The following is an 18926-nucleotide window of genomic DNA, read 5'->3' as shown; positions in this document are numbered from 1 at the left end:
ATATTAGTAGTTACCTAAGGGGAAGGGGCCAAGGGACGGATTACCAAGGGCAGGAGGAAACTTTTGACGGTATTAAACATGTTCATTAACTTGATTGTGGTTTCAACGGTGTATAAATGTCAAAACATATCAAATGAACACTTTAAATATGTATAATTTATAGCATATCAATTATACCTAATTAAAAAAAAATCTCGACCCCACATACCTCCAGCCATTGTCCAATTTTGTTATTGCCTTTTATGTTAAAACTCCCTAAAGAGCTGTCAAAATGTACCATCTCCAGTTTCTACACCATTCTTTATCTTACTACTCTCCCCTCTCTTGTTCCACACCAGCTAAATGGACCACCTTGCCATTCCTAACTCCCCAGGCACGCTTCTGCACTCTGCCCCCAGATAGCAATGAGGATCCTTCACTTCCTAAAGAACTTTGCTCAGTTGTCATCCCAGTGAGGCCTTCCTTAACTACTCTATTTAAAACTCCAACCCACCTATCACCCCTGACATTTGCCATCTCCCTCCCCTGCCTGATTGGTCTCCATCTCATTTAGCACCAGCCTACCCCACTACATACACACTTGTCTACTGAGTATCTCCCCCAATCAGAACATTGAGGGAGATATTTTGTCTATTTTGTTCATTGCCTATAATCGTGATTCCCTGGCCTCCTATGTGTCTCAATAAATATGAGGACCAGAGGATTAGTGTTTTCAGAGTCATTTGGTTGTAAATAAGAAAAACCCACTCACAGTCACCTAAGCAAACAAGTGTTAGAGGGAATTCAAAAAACATCATGGACCCCTAGGGGAAGAGGTACAACCAGAATAGGGCAATAGGAAAGCATCAGGAACTAAGGTGGTTTCTCTCTCTTCTAGTCTGATCTATTAAAGCAGGATAATCTATTTTCTTTGCACTTAGGTTGCATTCTTGTTCATTCTCTACAAACCAACTTTCTCCACTGATGACCTAGACACAGCATTCCCAGCCTCCCACTTTCCCAGATCAGGAATTTCACTATAAATCCCAATTACAAATCCCTGCTTAGAGAAGGGTTGAGTCCGTTGTACCACCATGGTCCAGTTAACTATAGCCGAGGGAAGAGGCATGTGGCTTTTTAGTGTCTAAGAGGGTATTTTGTTCATAGAAAATGAAATGCCCTCTCTGAGTTGAACAGACTAAATTTGTTTTAATAGTCCCATTTACAATTCAAATTCCCTTAAACAACTTAATAGCATTTATACATTTAAAAAAATGATTCTCTTTTAAGTAGCACTGCAAATGCTTGACCCCATCAACAAAACCTACCCAAGTGCTTAACTCTCATAAATATAATAAATTAAACATATGGTGACTTTCCAACATACGGTGACTTTCCAAGTTCTCTGAAACATTTCAGTACTTTTGCAGACTTAGTAACATTTTTAAAATACCTTTCAACTAAAACTCACGAGTCTAAAAATCTGTTAAGCATTTTAAATTAGAATCTTAAGGCCAGTGTCACATATTGTAATATGCCAATTATGTTTAAATACTTCAAAGAGCAAATACTATAGTTTGTCTCAGTGAATATAATAACCATTCCTGCTGGGTGCAGTGGCTCATGCCTTTCATCCCAGTCATTAGGGAGGCTGAGGTGGGAAGATCGCCTGAGACTAGGAGATTGCCTCAGGCCTGGGCAACATGGTGAGAACTCTTCTATCAAAAAATCAAAATAAAAAATAACCTGGGCATGGTGGCTCATCCCTGTAGCCCCAGTTTCTCAGGAGGCTGAGGTGAGAGGATGGCTTCAGCCTAGGAGACAGAAACTGCAGTGAGCTATGATCACACCACTACACTCCAGCCTGGACAACAGAACAAGACCTTGTCTCTAAAAACAAAACAAAACAAAACAAACAAACAAAAAAGTATTCCTGAATTTAAGTATTAATGGCTATGGGAATTGCTTCCCAACCTGTTTGAAAATGTGTAACTGTTACATATTTTGAGAACTACAGCACTCAGTGAAGCTTTGTTAAAAGGAATGAGTAGTTTAGGCCTCAGCAGGCAAGCTACTGCACAGTGCTGGGATGAAGAGCTCACATTCAGGGACTTCAAGAGCGAATCAACTACTTTCGTTAATTCAATGTTAAATGAGAATAATATCAGCCTTCAATGGCTGTGGTGAGAATCAGATGAAATGACATATGGGAAAACCTTTGTCACATGTTACAAAATTGATGGCAACTACAGCTTTAGGTAGAATTTCAACTTCTAATTTTTACTACTATGCAAATTATAAGAATATTTATGATGTTAACTTTTTAAAAAGGTTTTTAAATAGAAACTTTATTTAAATAAATGAACCCTTCCCAACCCCAAAACTCAGCTTCTGATCTTGACGAAGATCATAATTACTCAGGGAAATACACTGCTGGCTCCCTTACAAGCCAGTGTGCTGTATGATTGCGGAAACCAATTCATGAAAAGGAAACTGGCCCTATTTCCAAGTATACCCGTACGAGAACATATTAAGTATATTCACTTTATATTCATGTAAACGTTAATGTTGGTCTAAATGTTAAATTAACTTAATATGTTAAACTTAATATGTTTATTTAATTTTTACTTAAATAAGTAAAAATTATTTATTTTTACATAAAAGTACAATTACTTGCTGGAACATATTAAGCATTTTTTCCGGAAAAAAAAAAAAACCCTGAATTTACAGAACTACAATTATGAGAGGAGATTCGCATTACAAAATCTTCCTCTATGGGTTCTTCTAGCTCAAGACATTTTTCTTACTGATTTTTAACTACTCGAGTTGGGGTAAGAATTAGAGAAAGGTCAGAGAGGTAGCAACTGTGAAATCAGTGTACTAGGAGTTACTAGCCAACAATTATCTACCAAGAATGGATACATCAAAAAGCCAAGAAAATAAGAATCTCTTTATAAAAAAATAATATTTACAGGCTGGACAAAGTGGCTCACACCTGTAATCCCAGCACTTTGGGAGGCTGAGGCGGGTAGATCACTTGAGGTCAGGAGTTTGAGACCAGCCTGGCCAGTAAGGTGAAACCCCGTCTCTACTAAAAGTATAAAAATTAGCCAGGCCTGGTGGCACACACCTGTAATCCCAGCTACTCAGGAGGCTGAGGCAGGAGACTTGCTTGAACCCAGGAGGGCAGAGGTTGCAGCGAGCTGAGATTGCATCACTGCACTCCAGCCTGGGTGATAGAGTGAGACCCTGTCTTTAAAAAAAAAAAAAAAAAAAAAAACTTATAAAAAAATAATTATTTACATTAAACTTTCAAAAACAACTATTTTTCAAAGCAAACTGCTCTGGATTGGGGTTCTGAAACACAATATGATTGTGAATAATGGGGGGGAATCTAAATACAAATCAGAGAAAACAGTTTTCAGAGGATTAGGTAGCTAGCTATAAGATTAGCTGGAAACATATGAAGAATAGTCTGAAAGGCTATTGTAAGAAAAATGACAAATTCTGTCATTCCTCTGACCTGAAACAAGGTGAAAACTTGGTATAAAGGCTGCATGAAGAGAAGAAAAAAAAAGTAGTCCAATAAGGTCTATCTGTAGAGCTTTCGCTCTCACTCTGAATACAAACCTAGCTAGTGTCAGTTCTTCAGAGCCTTACTTGCCACACTTGGAACCGATGCAGTACCATTACCAGCTGAAGCAGGGCATGTGATCTAAGACAAGTGTAAATATCAAGGAGAGAGGAAGCAAGCTAAGCAAGGGCCTAGGAATCCCAAAGGCACTGATTAAAGTCAAGAAAGAGGCTTTTTGTTGTTGCCATTTGTTTTTGTTGTTGTTTTCCAGAAGTAATACAAGGCTTTGTTCCTTTAGCAGGATTACCAGTTGGACCCTCTCCAGAGAGGATTCAAATTTGAATTCCCATCTGAATACCAACCCAAATGTTGATACAGAACACTCCTGTACTAAAATTAATATCCAACCCAGACAAACCTACTCTGTGACCAAGACAATTGAGATCTTCTAGGTGAAGATGCTATGATTCAAAATATTACATGGAAAACCATGTCTTACTTAAAACAGGTACTTGTTTTCCAGCTATAATTATTCCAGTCTCTTCCATGGAACTGCTTCTGCAAATAGTTTTTTTTAATGTATCAAAGACAGTCTCTTTCCGACATTTAATACATCAAATCTATTCCAACTTCAGAGTTCCTATATGTCTTATTTAGCAGACACTATGATTCTATCTTCTTATTCTCTGGAAATCCATCAGATGTATGTTCCAACACAGAAGTGCCTTCCTTCCTTCTCATGGTGGCAAAAAGCATATCCATCATCCCCAGGGTTTCTAATAATTCTCTTTGGTAATCAATCTCTTTTTCTACAAGTCCTTGAAGTAGCAAAAACTTTTTATCAACTACAGGGGACTGACCAATTACAGGCAGATATATATCTAAAAAGAGAGAAAGAAAACACATTAACTAGCAATATCTTTCTATATATTAAGTGAAAAGCCAAAGTTTTTAAAAGTATAAAAATATTAACCATAAGAACACTGCAAATCTGTACTTACTCTATAAATAATTTATGGTTTATAGAAAGTATAACAATCTGAGTAAGTTTATTTCAAAAAATAATAATTATAGAAAGTATGGAAGTCCTGACTTACTTTCATTTTCCCATTTGAAAAATTGTCGTCATTATAGATGTCTATAAAAGTTTTTTTATAATAACCCTAGCAAAGTCACGCCACTATAAACATTTTACTACCTTTTAAACTGCATTGCCTTATTATTTTCTCCATGAAAATCCATATTGAGATTTGATAAAAGCAAGATATTCTGATCTACTTGATTTCCAAATTTGATTATTTGACATCTCTACTTTTGCAAGCATGTTAGGATTTTCAAGTTTTAATGACCACTTACCAATAATTATTTCAGCAGCATTGATTAAAACAGGGGCAAATCTTGGCTGAGAAAGATGCCTACAAAGTAAAAATTCAGGTTAGTGAAACTTGTAAACTTAAAAAAAAAATCCTTAAAGCAGATTTAGTTGTTTCATCAGTTCTCTATAAAGATCAAACTAAATGTCTTTTATTTGGTGATAAAGGATTTCAGATGCAAAATGTGTTTCACAGACATAAAACATACCTTATCAAAAAATTAAGAACATGACTGATTTCCTTCTCATCCCGACCTGCAAGTGCATTTGCAAGGACTCCTCTTCGATTTAACTCCTTTATGATGGACACCGTAATCTCGGGTGTCTTTATTGTACAAGTGGGCTAGAAAAATTGTCAAAGTCAACATGAACAGACAAAACAGCACAAAAAACATCACTCTCTTGCACTAAATTATCAAGTTTGAATAGGTGTTTATTTTCACAGTTCCAAGACATGGTAATATGCAGGGTAAATAATAACATGATTTAAAAAAACAAATGCTCACTCACATCAAGAACTCTGTCGAGTGCCTTAGAGATCCGAAAATGTTTCAGATCCCTGTCGTACAATTCTAGGTGTTTCTTTGCTGGCCTGTTAATCAAAATGTCATCCTGCAATGAAAAGCACATTTATAGAGAAGAAAAATCAGTACCTGTATAAAGATACACTTAATATAAACTTTTCCATAATGAAGTGGTATCTCTGAACTATGCCACAAATAATGTTCATATGCCCATAATGTAGATTAAATAAAAACGAATCCTGCTAATCAGAGTCAGAAGAAAAAAATGGAGTAACTTGCCACATCAACATGTTCTTACTTTCTTATAATTTTAACTTACAGCATGCAACATTGCCTTAATTCTAGGTAAAAATTCCTCATTTCAAATTTTCTTTATGTGGCAGGCAGTGTAATACAATAGAACCAAAACAACAATCAGAAATAATGAGATCTAGTCTCAACAACTCTGGATACCAGTAATGAAATCCTTAATCAATCACAAATTCTTTGTCTCTCAATCTTCTCAGGTGCCAAACGGGGACATGATTGGTTCTACTACTTCTTGGGACTTAGATCAAATCAGGTAGTATGTGAAAGACAATATTTTGAATGAAGTAGAGCATTATGTTATGATGCAGAGTATTACAAAAAGTAGTCCTTGTTCCCTATTACTCGTCAATAATGTCCCCAATCTAGCAATCTAGAAATAATTCTGATGTAGAGAAATGCAAAATAAAGTGCCATAACTACACTTTCCAGTAATGTGCATGGATGAAGCTGGTTACTCTAAAAAATTTCACCCTTTAAGCAAAAATGAGAAATGCACAAATACCCGTTGCTTCATGTAATTTTTTCCTTTAATAAAGGTTCGATATGCAGGCCTTCTTCTTCTGGGAATTGATTCCTTCTTTGCTTCAGATTTCCGATGTTTAACACTCAGTATTCCATTGGTCATTCCTACAACTATTGTCTCATCTTCATGCTAATAACAATTAGAAAAATAAGTTAGTCTATTCTTAACTCATAATTTATAGTACTTTTACTTCAAAACACATTTATAATGTGTTTGCTGCTTGTCCATACATTCACCAACAGTTCCATTCAGATACACATAGTCTGCCTAACAATGATTGGTATAAGACGTTAAAGTGAAATCCTTTTTTCCTTAGGATACAAGTACATTGACAGAACTTATACTTGTAAAATATCACCGGCAAAGTTTGTATAATAATACAAAGTTAACGGCATCAAGGATTACACAGTAGCATGACTTTTACGATCTTGCTCCCCAAAAATATTTTTAATAAGCTTTTCCTCTCCCAAATCAGATTTCTGTATAATATAGTCAAATGCCTTCCTGCCCGAATGTGGCTTCTCATAAAACTTGACAGTATACATTTCAGAAACAGCAGTAACAAAGAAAAGGAGGTATTTCATTTTGTTGTCCCCTTCCCCCTCAGTCTTTTTTTCTGCTCAGAGAGCTAATCTGCCTTTCTAGTGTACTATAATACTCTTGAATTAAATGAGTTGAAGAGAGATTTACCAGCTTCCCAGGACCTGCGTTTAGTGTTAACAATGCCTAGAGCACTGTACTTAGTTTGAAGTTATGCAGTGAGTGGGACCTAAACCTGAATTCATGCTAAGTCATTAGGACAAGTTACATATTCCAGTAATTGTCTTAACTCAAATATCTAATGTGGTAAGAAAAGTTACTCAAATCCAAAAATAAAGCCCAAAATTCCATTTCAGTTTCATTTAACAGGCAGGGTTAGTGACAGACTTAAAAACAGGTAAAGGTACTTACTGCAAGGGCAAGACTCAAAATTGAAGCTGCATAATCAAAACTGTGGACTACTTTATAGGAAGTTGTGCTGTATACTTTCACCTTCCTAATAAAAAAGAAAAGCTTTCTCAAAAATCACCTTGAAAATGAATATAAAATGCAAATTTCTATTTTCTGAAAACTCAAAATACAAACATTAAAATCTATACAACAGTGAAGAAAAACAAAGATCAGTAATGTTAATTACAAACTAATTCATCACTGAATCCCTTAAAAAATGAGCTGCAGGCAGGGCACGGTGGCTCACACCTGTAATCCAAGCACTTTGGGAGGCCAAGGTGGGTGAATCACCTGAGGTCAGGAGTTTGAGACCAGCCTGACCAACATAGTGAAACCCCATCTCTATTAAAAATACAAAATTAGCGAGGCGTGGTGGCACATGCTTGTAATCCCAGCTACTTGGGAGGCTGAGGCAGGAGAATTGCTTGAACCTGGGACGTGGAGGTTGCAATGAGCCGAGATCACACCACTGCACTCCAGCCTGGGCAACAAGAGCGAAACTCTGTCTTTAAAAAAAAAAAAAAAAAAAAAAAAAAAGGCTGTATACCAGCCCTAACTATAACATCTATATAAAGACTGACTAGCCATTTACAAAAAAAAATAGAAGGTCCGAGTGTGGTGGCTCAGGCCTGTAATCCTAGCACTTTGGGAGGCCAAGGTGGGCAGATCCCTTGAGGCCAGGAGTTCAAGACCAGCCTGGCCAACATGGCATAACCTGATTGTCTACCAAAAATAATAAAAACTAACCAGGTGTGGTGACACATGCCTGTAATCCCACCTACTCAGGAGGCTGAGGTATGAGAATTGCTTGAACCTGGGAGGCAGAGGTTGCAGTGAGCCAAAATCATGCCATTGCCCTTCAGCCTGGGTCACAGAGTAAGACTCTGTCTCAAAAATTTTTTAAAAAAACAAAACAAAACAAAACAAAAAAAACGAAAGGATAGACCATGAGCCACTGTCATCTGAAGATCAAACTTGGGAGTAAAGAAAAGGTATCGGCCGGTCACAGTGGCTCACACCTGTAGTAATCCCAGCACTTTTGGAGGCTGAGGCAGGTGGATCAGCTGAGGTCGGGATTTAGACAGCGGCCTGACCAATATAGAGAAACCCTGTCTCTACTGAAAATACAAAATCAGCCGGGCATGGCGGCACACGCCTGTAATCCCAGCTACTCAGGAGGCTGAAGCAGGAGAATCGCATGAACCCAGGAGGCAGAAGTTGCGGTGAGCCAAGACCGCGCCATTGTACTCCAGCCTGAGCAACAAGAGTGAAACTCAGTCTTAAAAAAAAAAGAAAGAAGGCTGGGCGCGGTGGCTCAAGCCTGTAATCCCAGCACTTTGGGAGGCTGAGACGGGCGGATCACGAGGTCAGGAGATCGAGACCATCCTGGCCAACACGGTGAAACCCCGTCTCTACTAAAAATACAAAAACTAGCCGGGCGAGGTGGCGGGCGCCTGTAGTCCCAGCTACTCGGGAGGCTGAGGCAGGAGAATGGTGTAAACCCGGGAGGCGGAGCTTGCAGTGAGCTGAGATCTGGCCACTGCACTCCAGTCCGGGCGACAGAGCGAGACTCCACCTCAAAAAAAAAATAAAATAAAAAAGAAAAAAGAAAAAGAAAAAGTATCAATGAAAGCACATCAGAAAGCCTAGTGTGATGGCTCACACCTGTAATCCCAGCACTTTGGGAGGCCAAGATCAGCAGATTGCTTGAGCCCAGGAGTTCAAGACCAGCCTGGGCAACAAGATGAAACCCCGTCTCTACAAAAAATAAATCAAAATAAAAAGAAAGAAAGAAAGTACATATGAAGCCAAAGATCAGGGCTTCTCAACCTCAGAATTTACTGTCATTTTGGGGCACAGAATTCTTTTTTGTAAGGGCTGTTCTGTGCATTGTAGGATGTTTAGCAGCCTTCCTGGCCTCTATCCCCTATATGGCAAGTACCACGAGTTGTGATAAAAAACAACACTTTCTCAAGATATTGTCAAACATTCCTTGAGGAACAAAAATCACTCTTGGTTGAAACCACCACAAATAGAGCCAATTTACACTTAGCTTTTAGGAACATACCTAAGAATCAAGTCCCAAATTGCCTAGTAACATGATTTCAGTAACATGTGTAAATACTTGCCATGTATTTACACAAAAAATTCCTTTGTATTAAAAATATTTTCTAGCTTTTAAAATATATACATTCAATCCTTATGGCAGGTTACACATCTGCAGATTCAACCAACCATGGATTAAAAATATCCATAAATACATAAATAAAACAATACAGAATTTTAAAATACAGTGTAACAACTATTTACATAGCATTTGCATTGTATTAGGTATTACAAATAAGCTAGAGATGATTTAAAGTATATAGTGGATGTGTGTAGGTTATATGCAAATATGCCATCTTAAATAAGGGACTCGGGCATCCACAACCAATTCCCCTCAGTTACCAACGGGTGACTGTATACTTTTTAATGAACATGCTGAAAACTAAAGTCTTTCATAACAGCAGAAAAAAATGAAAATATGGAAATAAAATAATCAAAAATAGATCATGTAAGCCAGTCATGGTAGCTCATGCCAGTAATCCCAGTACTTTGGGAGGCCAAGGCGGGAGGATCTGTTGAACTCAGGAGTTTTGAGACCAGCCTGGGCAACATGGCAAAACCCCACCTCAACAAAAATACAAAAATGAGTCAGGTACAGTGGCACATGCTTGTGGTTCCAGCTACTCAGGAAGCTGAGGTGAGGGGATTGCTTGAAGCTGGGAGGTGGAGGTTATAGTCAGCCAAGATCATACCACTGCCCTCCAGCCTGGGCAACACAGCAAAACCCTGTCTCAAAAAAAAATACTAATAATAAATCATGTAAATTCTAAAACTGTGCCATACTTCTAGCCACACGTGGCTACTGACCATTTGAAATGTGGCTAGTGAAAATGAGAAACTAAATTTTTTATTTTACCTAATTTTAATTTAAAAACTGAGACAGTAATTTTTTTTTTTTTTTTTTTAAATTGAAACGGAGTCTTGCTCTGTCGCCCAGGCTGGAGTGCAGTGGCGCGATCTCGGCGCACTGCAAGCTCCGCCTCCCGGGTTTACGCCATTCTCCTGCCTCAGCCTCCCGAGTAGCTGGGACTACAGACGCCCGCCACATCGCTCGGCTAATTTTTTTTGTATATTTAGTAGAGACGGGGTTTCACCGTGTTGGCCAGGATGGTCTCGATCTCCTGACCTCGTGATCCGCCCGTCTCGGTCTCCCAAAGTGCTGGGATTACAGGCTTGAGCCACCGCACCCGGCCTGAGACAGTAATTTTTACAAAGTATTAACGTTCTTTTTTTTTAGAGATAGGGTATCGCTGTCATCCAGGCTAGAGTACAGTGGTACTATCACAACTCACTGCAACCTCAAACTCCTGAGCTCAAGTGCTTCTCCTGCCTCAGCCTCCCTAGTAGCTATGATTAAAGGTGTGTACTACTGTGGCCAGCTAATTTTTTAAATTTTTTGTAGCGATGGGGTCTCACTATATTGCCCAGGCTGGTCTCAAACTCCTGCCCTCAAGTGATCCTCCCACCTTGGCCTCCCAAAGCACTGGGATTACAGGTGTAAGCCACTGCACTCAACCTAAAACATGATTATTGTATCACAGTGCACATGTTTAGATGCTTAATTTATTTCTAGTATCTTAACAATTTTGACATAGATTACATGCTAAAATTAAATTTTATATATAATATATATTTTATTTTTACATTAGATATTAGGCTAAACAAAATATGCAATCTAACTTTTAGGCCAGGCACAGTGGCTCATGCCTGTAATCCCAGCACTTTGGAAGGCCAAGGTGGGTGGATGATGTGAGGTCAGGAGTTCGAGACCAGCCTGGCCATCATGGCAAAACTCCATCTCTACTAAAAATACAAAAGCTAGCCAGGCAGGGTGGCAGGCGTCTGTAATCCCAGCCACTCGGAAAGCTGAGGCAGAATCACTTGAACCCAGGTGATGGAGGTTGCAGTGAGCTGAGATCACACCACTGCACTCTAGCCTGGGCAACAGAGTGAGACTCCATCTCAAAAAAAAAAAAAAAAATTATCTAATTTTAAAAAAACTTTTTAGGTCCAGCACAGTGGCTCACACCTGTAATCCCAGCACTTTGGGAGGGCGACGTGGGCAGATCACAAGAGGCCAGAAGTTCGAGACCAGTCTGGGCAATATGGCAAAATCCCATCTCTATTAAAAATACAAAAATTAGCCAGGTGTGGTGTTGTAGACCTGTAATCCCAGCTAATCAGGAGGGCCACAAGAATCAATTGAACCTGGGAAGCAGAGGTTGCAATAAGCCCAGATTGTGCCACTGCACACCAGCCTGGGCGACAGAACAAGACTCCGTCTCAAAAAAAAAAAAACAAAAAGAAAACCTCAAAATATATGAATGTACAATAATGGTTTTAAAATATGGTTTATAGAATAACATTATTTAAAAGGTTATCATTCAAATGGTTCAATAATGTTGTTTAAGTATACAAGTTAAAACAAATTGTGTCAAAAGAGAAAATAAGTAGCTATATGTAAACAAAAGGTCAAAACTATTTTCAACTCAACAGGTTTTTATCTCCTGGAAATCATTATCAGAATACTTAACACAAATATTGCTGAAATAACTCATTTCCTCAAACAGTAAACATCTGTACACTAATAATAATATACAAAAAAATTAAAATGCCAACCTATCCAGTGAGCCAGAGAGTAACCTCTGTCCAGAGCTGCTTAGACATAAACATGTCACGGTTTTGTGATGATTTTTCAAAGATACGAGCAATTGGCCTCCTTTTAACATATCCCAGACTTTAACATAACGACCTCCTATAAAAAGAAATCATCATTAGTTGGATATTCTGCCAACAGATTCAACATATTAAAGAACTGAAAAGCATTCTTCCCTGGACACTCCACAAAGCTTGCAGGCTGAGTGAGGGAGCCCAGGCCAGGCTGCCTGGTAAAATCCTGGCTCCACCACTTCCTGGGTTATTGGTAATAACAGTTCCTACCTCACAGAACTGTTATGACAAATAATATTTGTGAAGCATACAGAAATTCCAGCAAAATAAATGAGAGTTCATTTGAAGAAATGAAGAGTTCATTTGAAGAAAACTGTAATAAAATCATTTTTTAAAAGAAATTCTATATAGCGGTGGGAGTGAATAATGTAGATTTGCAGCAAAATATCAAGCAGAAAAGTCTAATATGGAAAAACAGAAAAAGGGATGGAAGGGGAGACCGAAATCTTGACTGGGGAACAGGAGTTGGAACCCAACTCACAGTTCCCACCTCTCCACTCCTATGTGGCACCTCACAAGAGGGATCACAGTTGAAATCACTGATCTAGTCCAACCCTCTCATTTTCAAGGTCTAGAGACCTTAAGGGATTGCCCAAGGTCACAATTAGCTAGTGACACACAGTGGAGATTAGCATTCTATTCTCCCTATTCAACTTGATATTTTTTCCATTTGTCAGAATAACAGCAAGAAAAGTAGAAATATCTGACATTATCAACCATATATTTTTTTTAAATTAGAGATGAGTCTTAGAGTCTTGCTATGTTGCCCAGGCTGGTCTCAAACTCCTGGACTCAAGCTATCCGCCTGCTTCGGCCTCCCAAAGCGCTAGGATTACAGGCATGAGCGACCATGCCCCGCCTCAACTTATTTTTAAATCAAATAGCTACTGGGGAAAATAATATAAAGCAGAGTAATTTCTAGCCAGATTTTAGGAAAAAAAAAAAAAGGATGCACACACAGCAACATAGCAACATATATGTTGTCAAGTGTACATACTACCAATACATTCTTCTAATATGAACACATTTTACTTTATTTACAAATGAAAAAACCAATTTACTTCTTCCATTGTAATTATGAAAATGCAATATGTACAAAATGAGAAAAACATCTCAGTCCCAACTTGTTGAAAAATGTACAAGGCCCCTTTTGAGGTCACATTATCTCCTTTCTCTAGTACTAGCAGCTATTCGCTGGGTAGGGGCATTTCAACCAAGAGAGGCACAGAAAAAGAGACAAGCCTACCAGATCTCAAATAACTGATTTTCAAAAGCTGCCGCAGATCTGTTAGGTAGGAGTAAAAGGAGTATGAGCTAAATTTCTGGGGTTAAAAAAGATGGCACAGGGCTAAATACATAAGGTAGGTTCTCGAGTTCTGTGATTTCAGCTCACTTACCACTTTGCCTTGGAAAAATCAGTTAAAACTTTCATTTCATTAGCTGTAAAATAGGGAAAAAGCTAACTACCTTGTAGCATCATCTAGGGCATTAGAGTTAATATGTATATAACAGCACAGTGCCTGGCTCACATTAGGTACACAATAAATGATAACTGCTTGCCAGTCCTATCAACTGTTTGAACAGAAACTTAGATACGCAATTCAAGTGCACACTGATAAATTATAAAGAGCAACTGATTTTAAACAAATGTAATTCAAAACCAACAATATTGGTGAAAGCTATTTTTAAGAAGTACCTGCTGACACCAGAAGACCTCCAGAGGGGAAAAGCAGGACACTCTCCACTGGCTGCCCATGCTCAACAGAGAGAACACTCGTATTCGTTCGTGCATCAAACATCTTCACGGTATGATCATATGATCCTAAAATGTCAATTTTTGTATTTTTAGTTTGACTGTTTAAAACAACAAAAACTGTATGTATCCAGGTACAAATTTTAAAAGGAAAAAAAGTTTAGATGGAATTTTAAAAAGACATATATGTATATTCATGAAGACACAGGACCTCCAAACCCTCTACTACTGATCGTGCCTGAAGAAGTACTACACAATACTATACAGAATCTAACTTGCTCTGATCTTAAAATATTCCTTTCTTTGGACTACTGTCACTACTGAATCATCTGGAAATCTTTGTAAAGGCACCTACAAAGGCTAAACTGCACTGTCTTTGTTTCTTGGCTGCTTGAGGCAGGGAACTATCCACTACAGTTCTGAGAGTCTATTATGTTTTCAGGACAGCCTGATTTTTCCAAACACATTTGGAAGACATGAACAATCCACAAAAGAAGAAGAAGAAAATAAAAAACAACTGGAAGTCAGGCATGGTGGCTCACACTTGTAATCCCAGCCCTCTGGGAGGAAACTGAGGTAGGCTGATCACTTGAGCCCAGGAGTTTGAGACCAGCCTGGGCAACATGGCGAAACCCTGTCTCTACAAAAAAAAAAAAAAATACACAAAGTAGCTGCACGTGGTGGTGGGCACCTGTAGTCCCAGCCACTTGGGAGGCTTAGGTGGGAGGATCACTTGAGCCTGGGGGTAGCAGATGCAGTGAGCTGTGATCACATCACTGCACTCCAGCCTGGGTAACACAGTGAGACCCTGTCTCAAAATAAATACAAACATACATACATAAAAATTAATTTAAAAACTGGAGAATTGATCAGAAACATATTCCTTCATAAAAAAATTTTAAACCCCTCCATCCCAAGAGTCCCTTAGCAACATTAAAGTACATCCCCGTGAGATTATTTGCTTCAGGAGGGAATAGAGGTCACCAACCTGTTATAAAGAGATCCGGATTAAGTTTGCTAGCACATCCACACCTCACATAATCAGAATGTTCTTTAAATGTCAAAATTTCTTTGGAGTTTGGAATATCCCATAATTTAACTGTATAATCATCAGCTCCAGAGACCACATGATATTTATCAGCTGTAAAATCTACTGTATGAACTGCTCTGAAAGATCGAAGATCAGTACATTAAAAAGCAAGAAAATTATTTTTCTGGTACCTTCTAACATAAAATGTTCCTTTTTCTCAGATTAAAAAAAAAAAAGCAGCTGAGTTTTAGGGAGTCTTCATAGAGAGAAATCATGAAAGACAGAGAAAACTTACAAGTGTTTCCCCCAAGCCAATTAAGAAATGTAAATACTCCTATATTGTAAAGTTTAAAAAAAATTTAAAGAATAGCCTTAAAATCATATTTTCTAATATGTTAACAATTCCATTTAGCTGCTGAATATGGGCGCAAAGGCAGTTCAATTTTTAAAATTTCAAAAAGTTCTTTAAAAAACTCTAAAAAGATTTACCACTAAATAGAATCATGTTACAAAAATTTCTGTTATATTTTATCAAATTTCAGCAAGGACATTGGTAATCCTGAAAATGAAGTTATAATACAAAATTGTGATGGCCACTTAAATTATCAAGGGGCAAAATACTATAAATCCAAGAAGAAAATCCACCTTCCAACTTGACTTCAACATGAGACCCTCCAAGACAGTACAGGCCGATAGAGCTCTCATTACTAGCTGTAAGGTTGTCTTTAGATCAGTAACTCATCACCTCAACTGGGCCACAGACCCCACTAAAGTTAACCAAAAGCTACAGAATAGCTCCCTAGATAAACATATATTTCCTAAAATATCACATACAATTCTAGGGAATTCATAAGCCCCATGAAACTGGACCACGGAACCCAAGTTAAGCACTCTTAGAACAATCAGGAAATATAGTACACACAGGCAAATAATCTTCATAAAACTGCTCTATGTTTTTCATCAAAGCCCAGAGAAAAAAAGAGCTTACGACAAAATAAAACCAGAACACATAAAAACCAACTGTCTCTTACTTTGTATGGCCTTCAAACTGCCTGAGGGGAGCCCTCCCACTTATATCAAAAAGTTGAACTCCCCCGTCTTCACTGCCAGCCACAAGCAATCTACCATCTTGTCGAAAAGTAGCACAGTACGCTGTGTCTTTAAATCGAGAAAAGGTTTTTATAGGTTCTTGGGAGTATCGGCCATAAATGTGAATCTACAAGATGAAAGACAGTATTTCACCAGATGGCTCAAGATCAACAGTAAACTATACAAAAGTAAAATAAAGAAATTCAATATTATACTTACTCTTGAGGAAGCTGTGACAGCATAATTATACGGAGGCTGAGGAGAAAAGTCTACTTTTGAAACTGCACCAAATTCCTTAATCTGAACAGGGGTCTTAATAAAAAATAATAGCATGTTAACAGAGTTACTGCTGGTAAGACCTATCTAAGCATTACATAATTTCTTACAGACCATTTCTCTTTGTTCTTAGTAACATTTCTTAGGTTGTATTTAACATAAAATTACAAAGAAAGCAAAAAAGGTCCATATCTCATCACCCAGACTATTCTTGTTGCCACTGAAATAAATGTATGGTTAGAAAGCCACACTCCACTCTGTCTCTTCAGCTATTGAGTTTACTGTGATTTCTACCAGAAAAAAAAAAAAAAAAAGTTATCATGTCTATATCAGCCAATAATAACCATGTACTTTTAAAATAACACAAAGATAATCATACCATGCAGGTTGTTCCACATCTTGCTTCTTTTCACTTAGTAACACATATTAGCTGTCATAGGAGCAACAGACTTACCATCCATTTTAAGGACACACTGAAATTTACTATACCAGTCCACTACTAATAGACACAGGTTTTTCAAGATTTCTACTATTATAAGTAATACTTCATTAAACATCTTTACATACATGAGATTCAAATTTTAAAATTTAATTCACTTGGCATTGATTGATCATCTATTCTGTGCTAGGTATTTGTATGGTTAATCTGATTTACATAAAATTCCAAGAAAAAATAGATATCGGGAGGCTGAGGCAGGAGAATGGCGTAAACCCGGAAGGCGGAGCTTGCAGTGAGCTGAGATCTGGCCACTGCACTCCAGTCCGGGCGACAGAGCGAGACTCCGCCTCAAAAAAAAAGAAAAGAAAAGAAAAAATAGATATCAAATTATCTGCCCAAACTATAAGCTGCTGATAGTTTTTAGTTAACAATTCTCTGTTAGAGCATCCAGAGTATAACATATGCTAGAGAAATTGGCATAAACACAAATCCCTCCTCCCTAATTATCTCCCACATTCACCTTATAGTTGTTCCAGTACAGTGTATCTTGCGTGATTTTTTCACCAAGTATAGGATATGTCTGAATAGCTACAGGCTTATAACCAGCCATAATTCCATATAATTGCACTATTGTCCAAGGGTCACTATTTTGGAATTGGTATTAGAAATAATTGCAGTGACTCTGTCGTAATTCTGAAAAAGAAAATATTTTATATACATATTATAAACTTGTACATATAGTTGATTTCCACTCTGCTTTCTTTAAAAAGTCTATGTGGAAGTATATAGATTAGAGACCAATAAGCCATGTAATTGTAACCCAGAAAAGGCAATCTATAGGAAGCAGGAATAATTAAAGTAAGGGCTATCACATCGCACCATCTATTCAGTTGTACACAAAGGTTCTTACACCTAGCCAACCGTTTTACAACACTTGCAAATAAATCTAGCACAGCCTTACAGTAGCCAAAGCAAAAAGGATTATGCTTGTTTTGAGTGTCCATTTTTTGGCAACAGGAAATATTAAGGTGAAACTGCAAATACAAGTTTCCTGAATCCAAGTTTTGGATGACATTTAATCTATAACGATTATAGTTACGGACTTGATTTCCTGAAAGCCTAAAAATGCTAATAATTAAGAAACACAAAGCTTCTAATGTAGAAGCTTAAAATTAAATTTACTTTAAAAGGTTTAAACTGTAGGAACGAAAACTGTAAAATCCTGAAATTAAATTCAACATTAAAGTGGCAGAATAGGACAAAACTTTTAAATAACATGCAATCGAGCCAAAACATCTTCCCAGAACGATTCAATTGCAAAAGAGATTCAATGTTATCAGGTAAATGATTCCAGAGGTGCTACTCATCATCTATTCCAAGAAGCCTGAAAACTTTACATCAGTAACACCACGATATAACATATATTTATAACATATATATAACATATATTTAAAAGGGGCTTTAATGAAATACAACGACCAATGATTAAACGGGGAACACTCTTCTGTTCATTAAAGTACCTATCAATGTGCAGGACACTGTTCTAGGCACTGGGGATATAATGATGAATGAAATAAAGACATGGTCTGTGCCCTCGCTTACTCCAATATACTCCATTTTGGCTGGTGACTGGCACCAGATATTAACCTAGACTCAGCCTTTCCGTGTCCTTCTTCCTCACTCCCTGCATCCAAATAGTTAACAAGATCTGCTGATTTTATCTCCCAAATCTTTTAAAACTCCATTACGTTCACTTCACCTGAGGGAACCTCGTAAGCAAAGACAAAGATGGAAATGTGTCCATTGCCTTGGAGAGTTGCTGATTACTCCGGGAACTAACAACGGTGGACAGGAGAGGGTGTAATCGTAGAGAAGAATCTAGGTCGAAGCTTAATTGAGGGGAACTTGAACCGGTTAAAGAATTTAGCCACTCTACTATACAGCCTGGAAAGCCCCAGAAGAGCATGCCAGATAACACAGGAAGGCCGGGTGTGTGGGCTTCCCTCAATGGGAGCCGCCTTCACCTACCTCCACCGAGCCCCAAAGGGTCCGACGAGACACCTCGACCCAAGGACAATTAATCGGACTGGGCCAGCTCCCTAACCCCTGGACAGTTCAGCAGCACTGGCGTAAAAATCACGTGGACCCTCAAGAAGCCGGCGACACACACAGCGACCCTAACGTCGCGCGAAAATGACGTACCAGCGCACGCTCAAGATACTCACGCAACCC

The 18926-nt window shown here is 38.1% G+C and overlaps 1 protein-coding gene across 1 annotated transcript; it reads right to left on the bottom strand.

The window, feature by feature from the left end:
* Positions 1-1168: 1168 nt before the first annotated feature.
* Positions 1169-18902, bottom strand: UTP15 (UTP15 small subunit processome component). The gene is made up of 13 exons (XM_033179857.1): positions 18723-18902; positions 17215-17387; positions 16199-16291; positions 15922-16106; positions 14849-15027; positions 13804-13929; positions 11997-12132; positions 7233-7317; positions 6261-6410; positions 5436-5537; positions 5135-5268; positions 4910-4968; positions 1169-4434 (listed from the first exon to the last, which is right to left on the bottom strand). Exons 2-13 carry the CDS (start codon positions 17302-17304, stop codon positions 4217-4219), a joined length of 1557 nt encoding a protein of 518 aa, XP_033035748.1. The 5' UTR covers positions 17305-17387; positions 18723-18902; the 3' UTR covers positions 1169-4216.
* Positions 18903-18926: the final 24 nt, after the last annotated feature.

Source organism: Trachypithecus francoisi, unplaced genomic scaffold, assembly GCF_009764315.1.
Source record: "Trachypithecus francoisi isolate TF-2019V2 unplaced genomic scaffold, Tfra_2.0 Lachesis_group2, whole genome shotgun sequence".
In the NCBI taxonomy this organism is placed as follows: Eukaryota; Metazoa; Chordata; class Mammalia; order Primates; family Cercopithecidae; genus Trachypithecus; species Trachypithecus francoisi.
The sequence above is the reverse complement of the archived record's forward strand: the minus strand, read 5'-3'. Positions and strand labels throughout refer to the sequence as shown.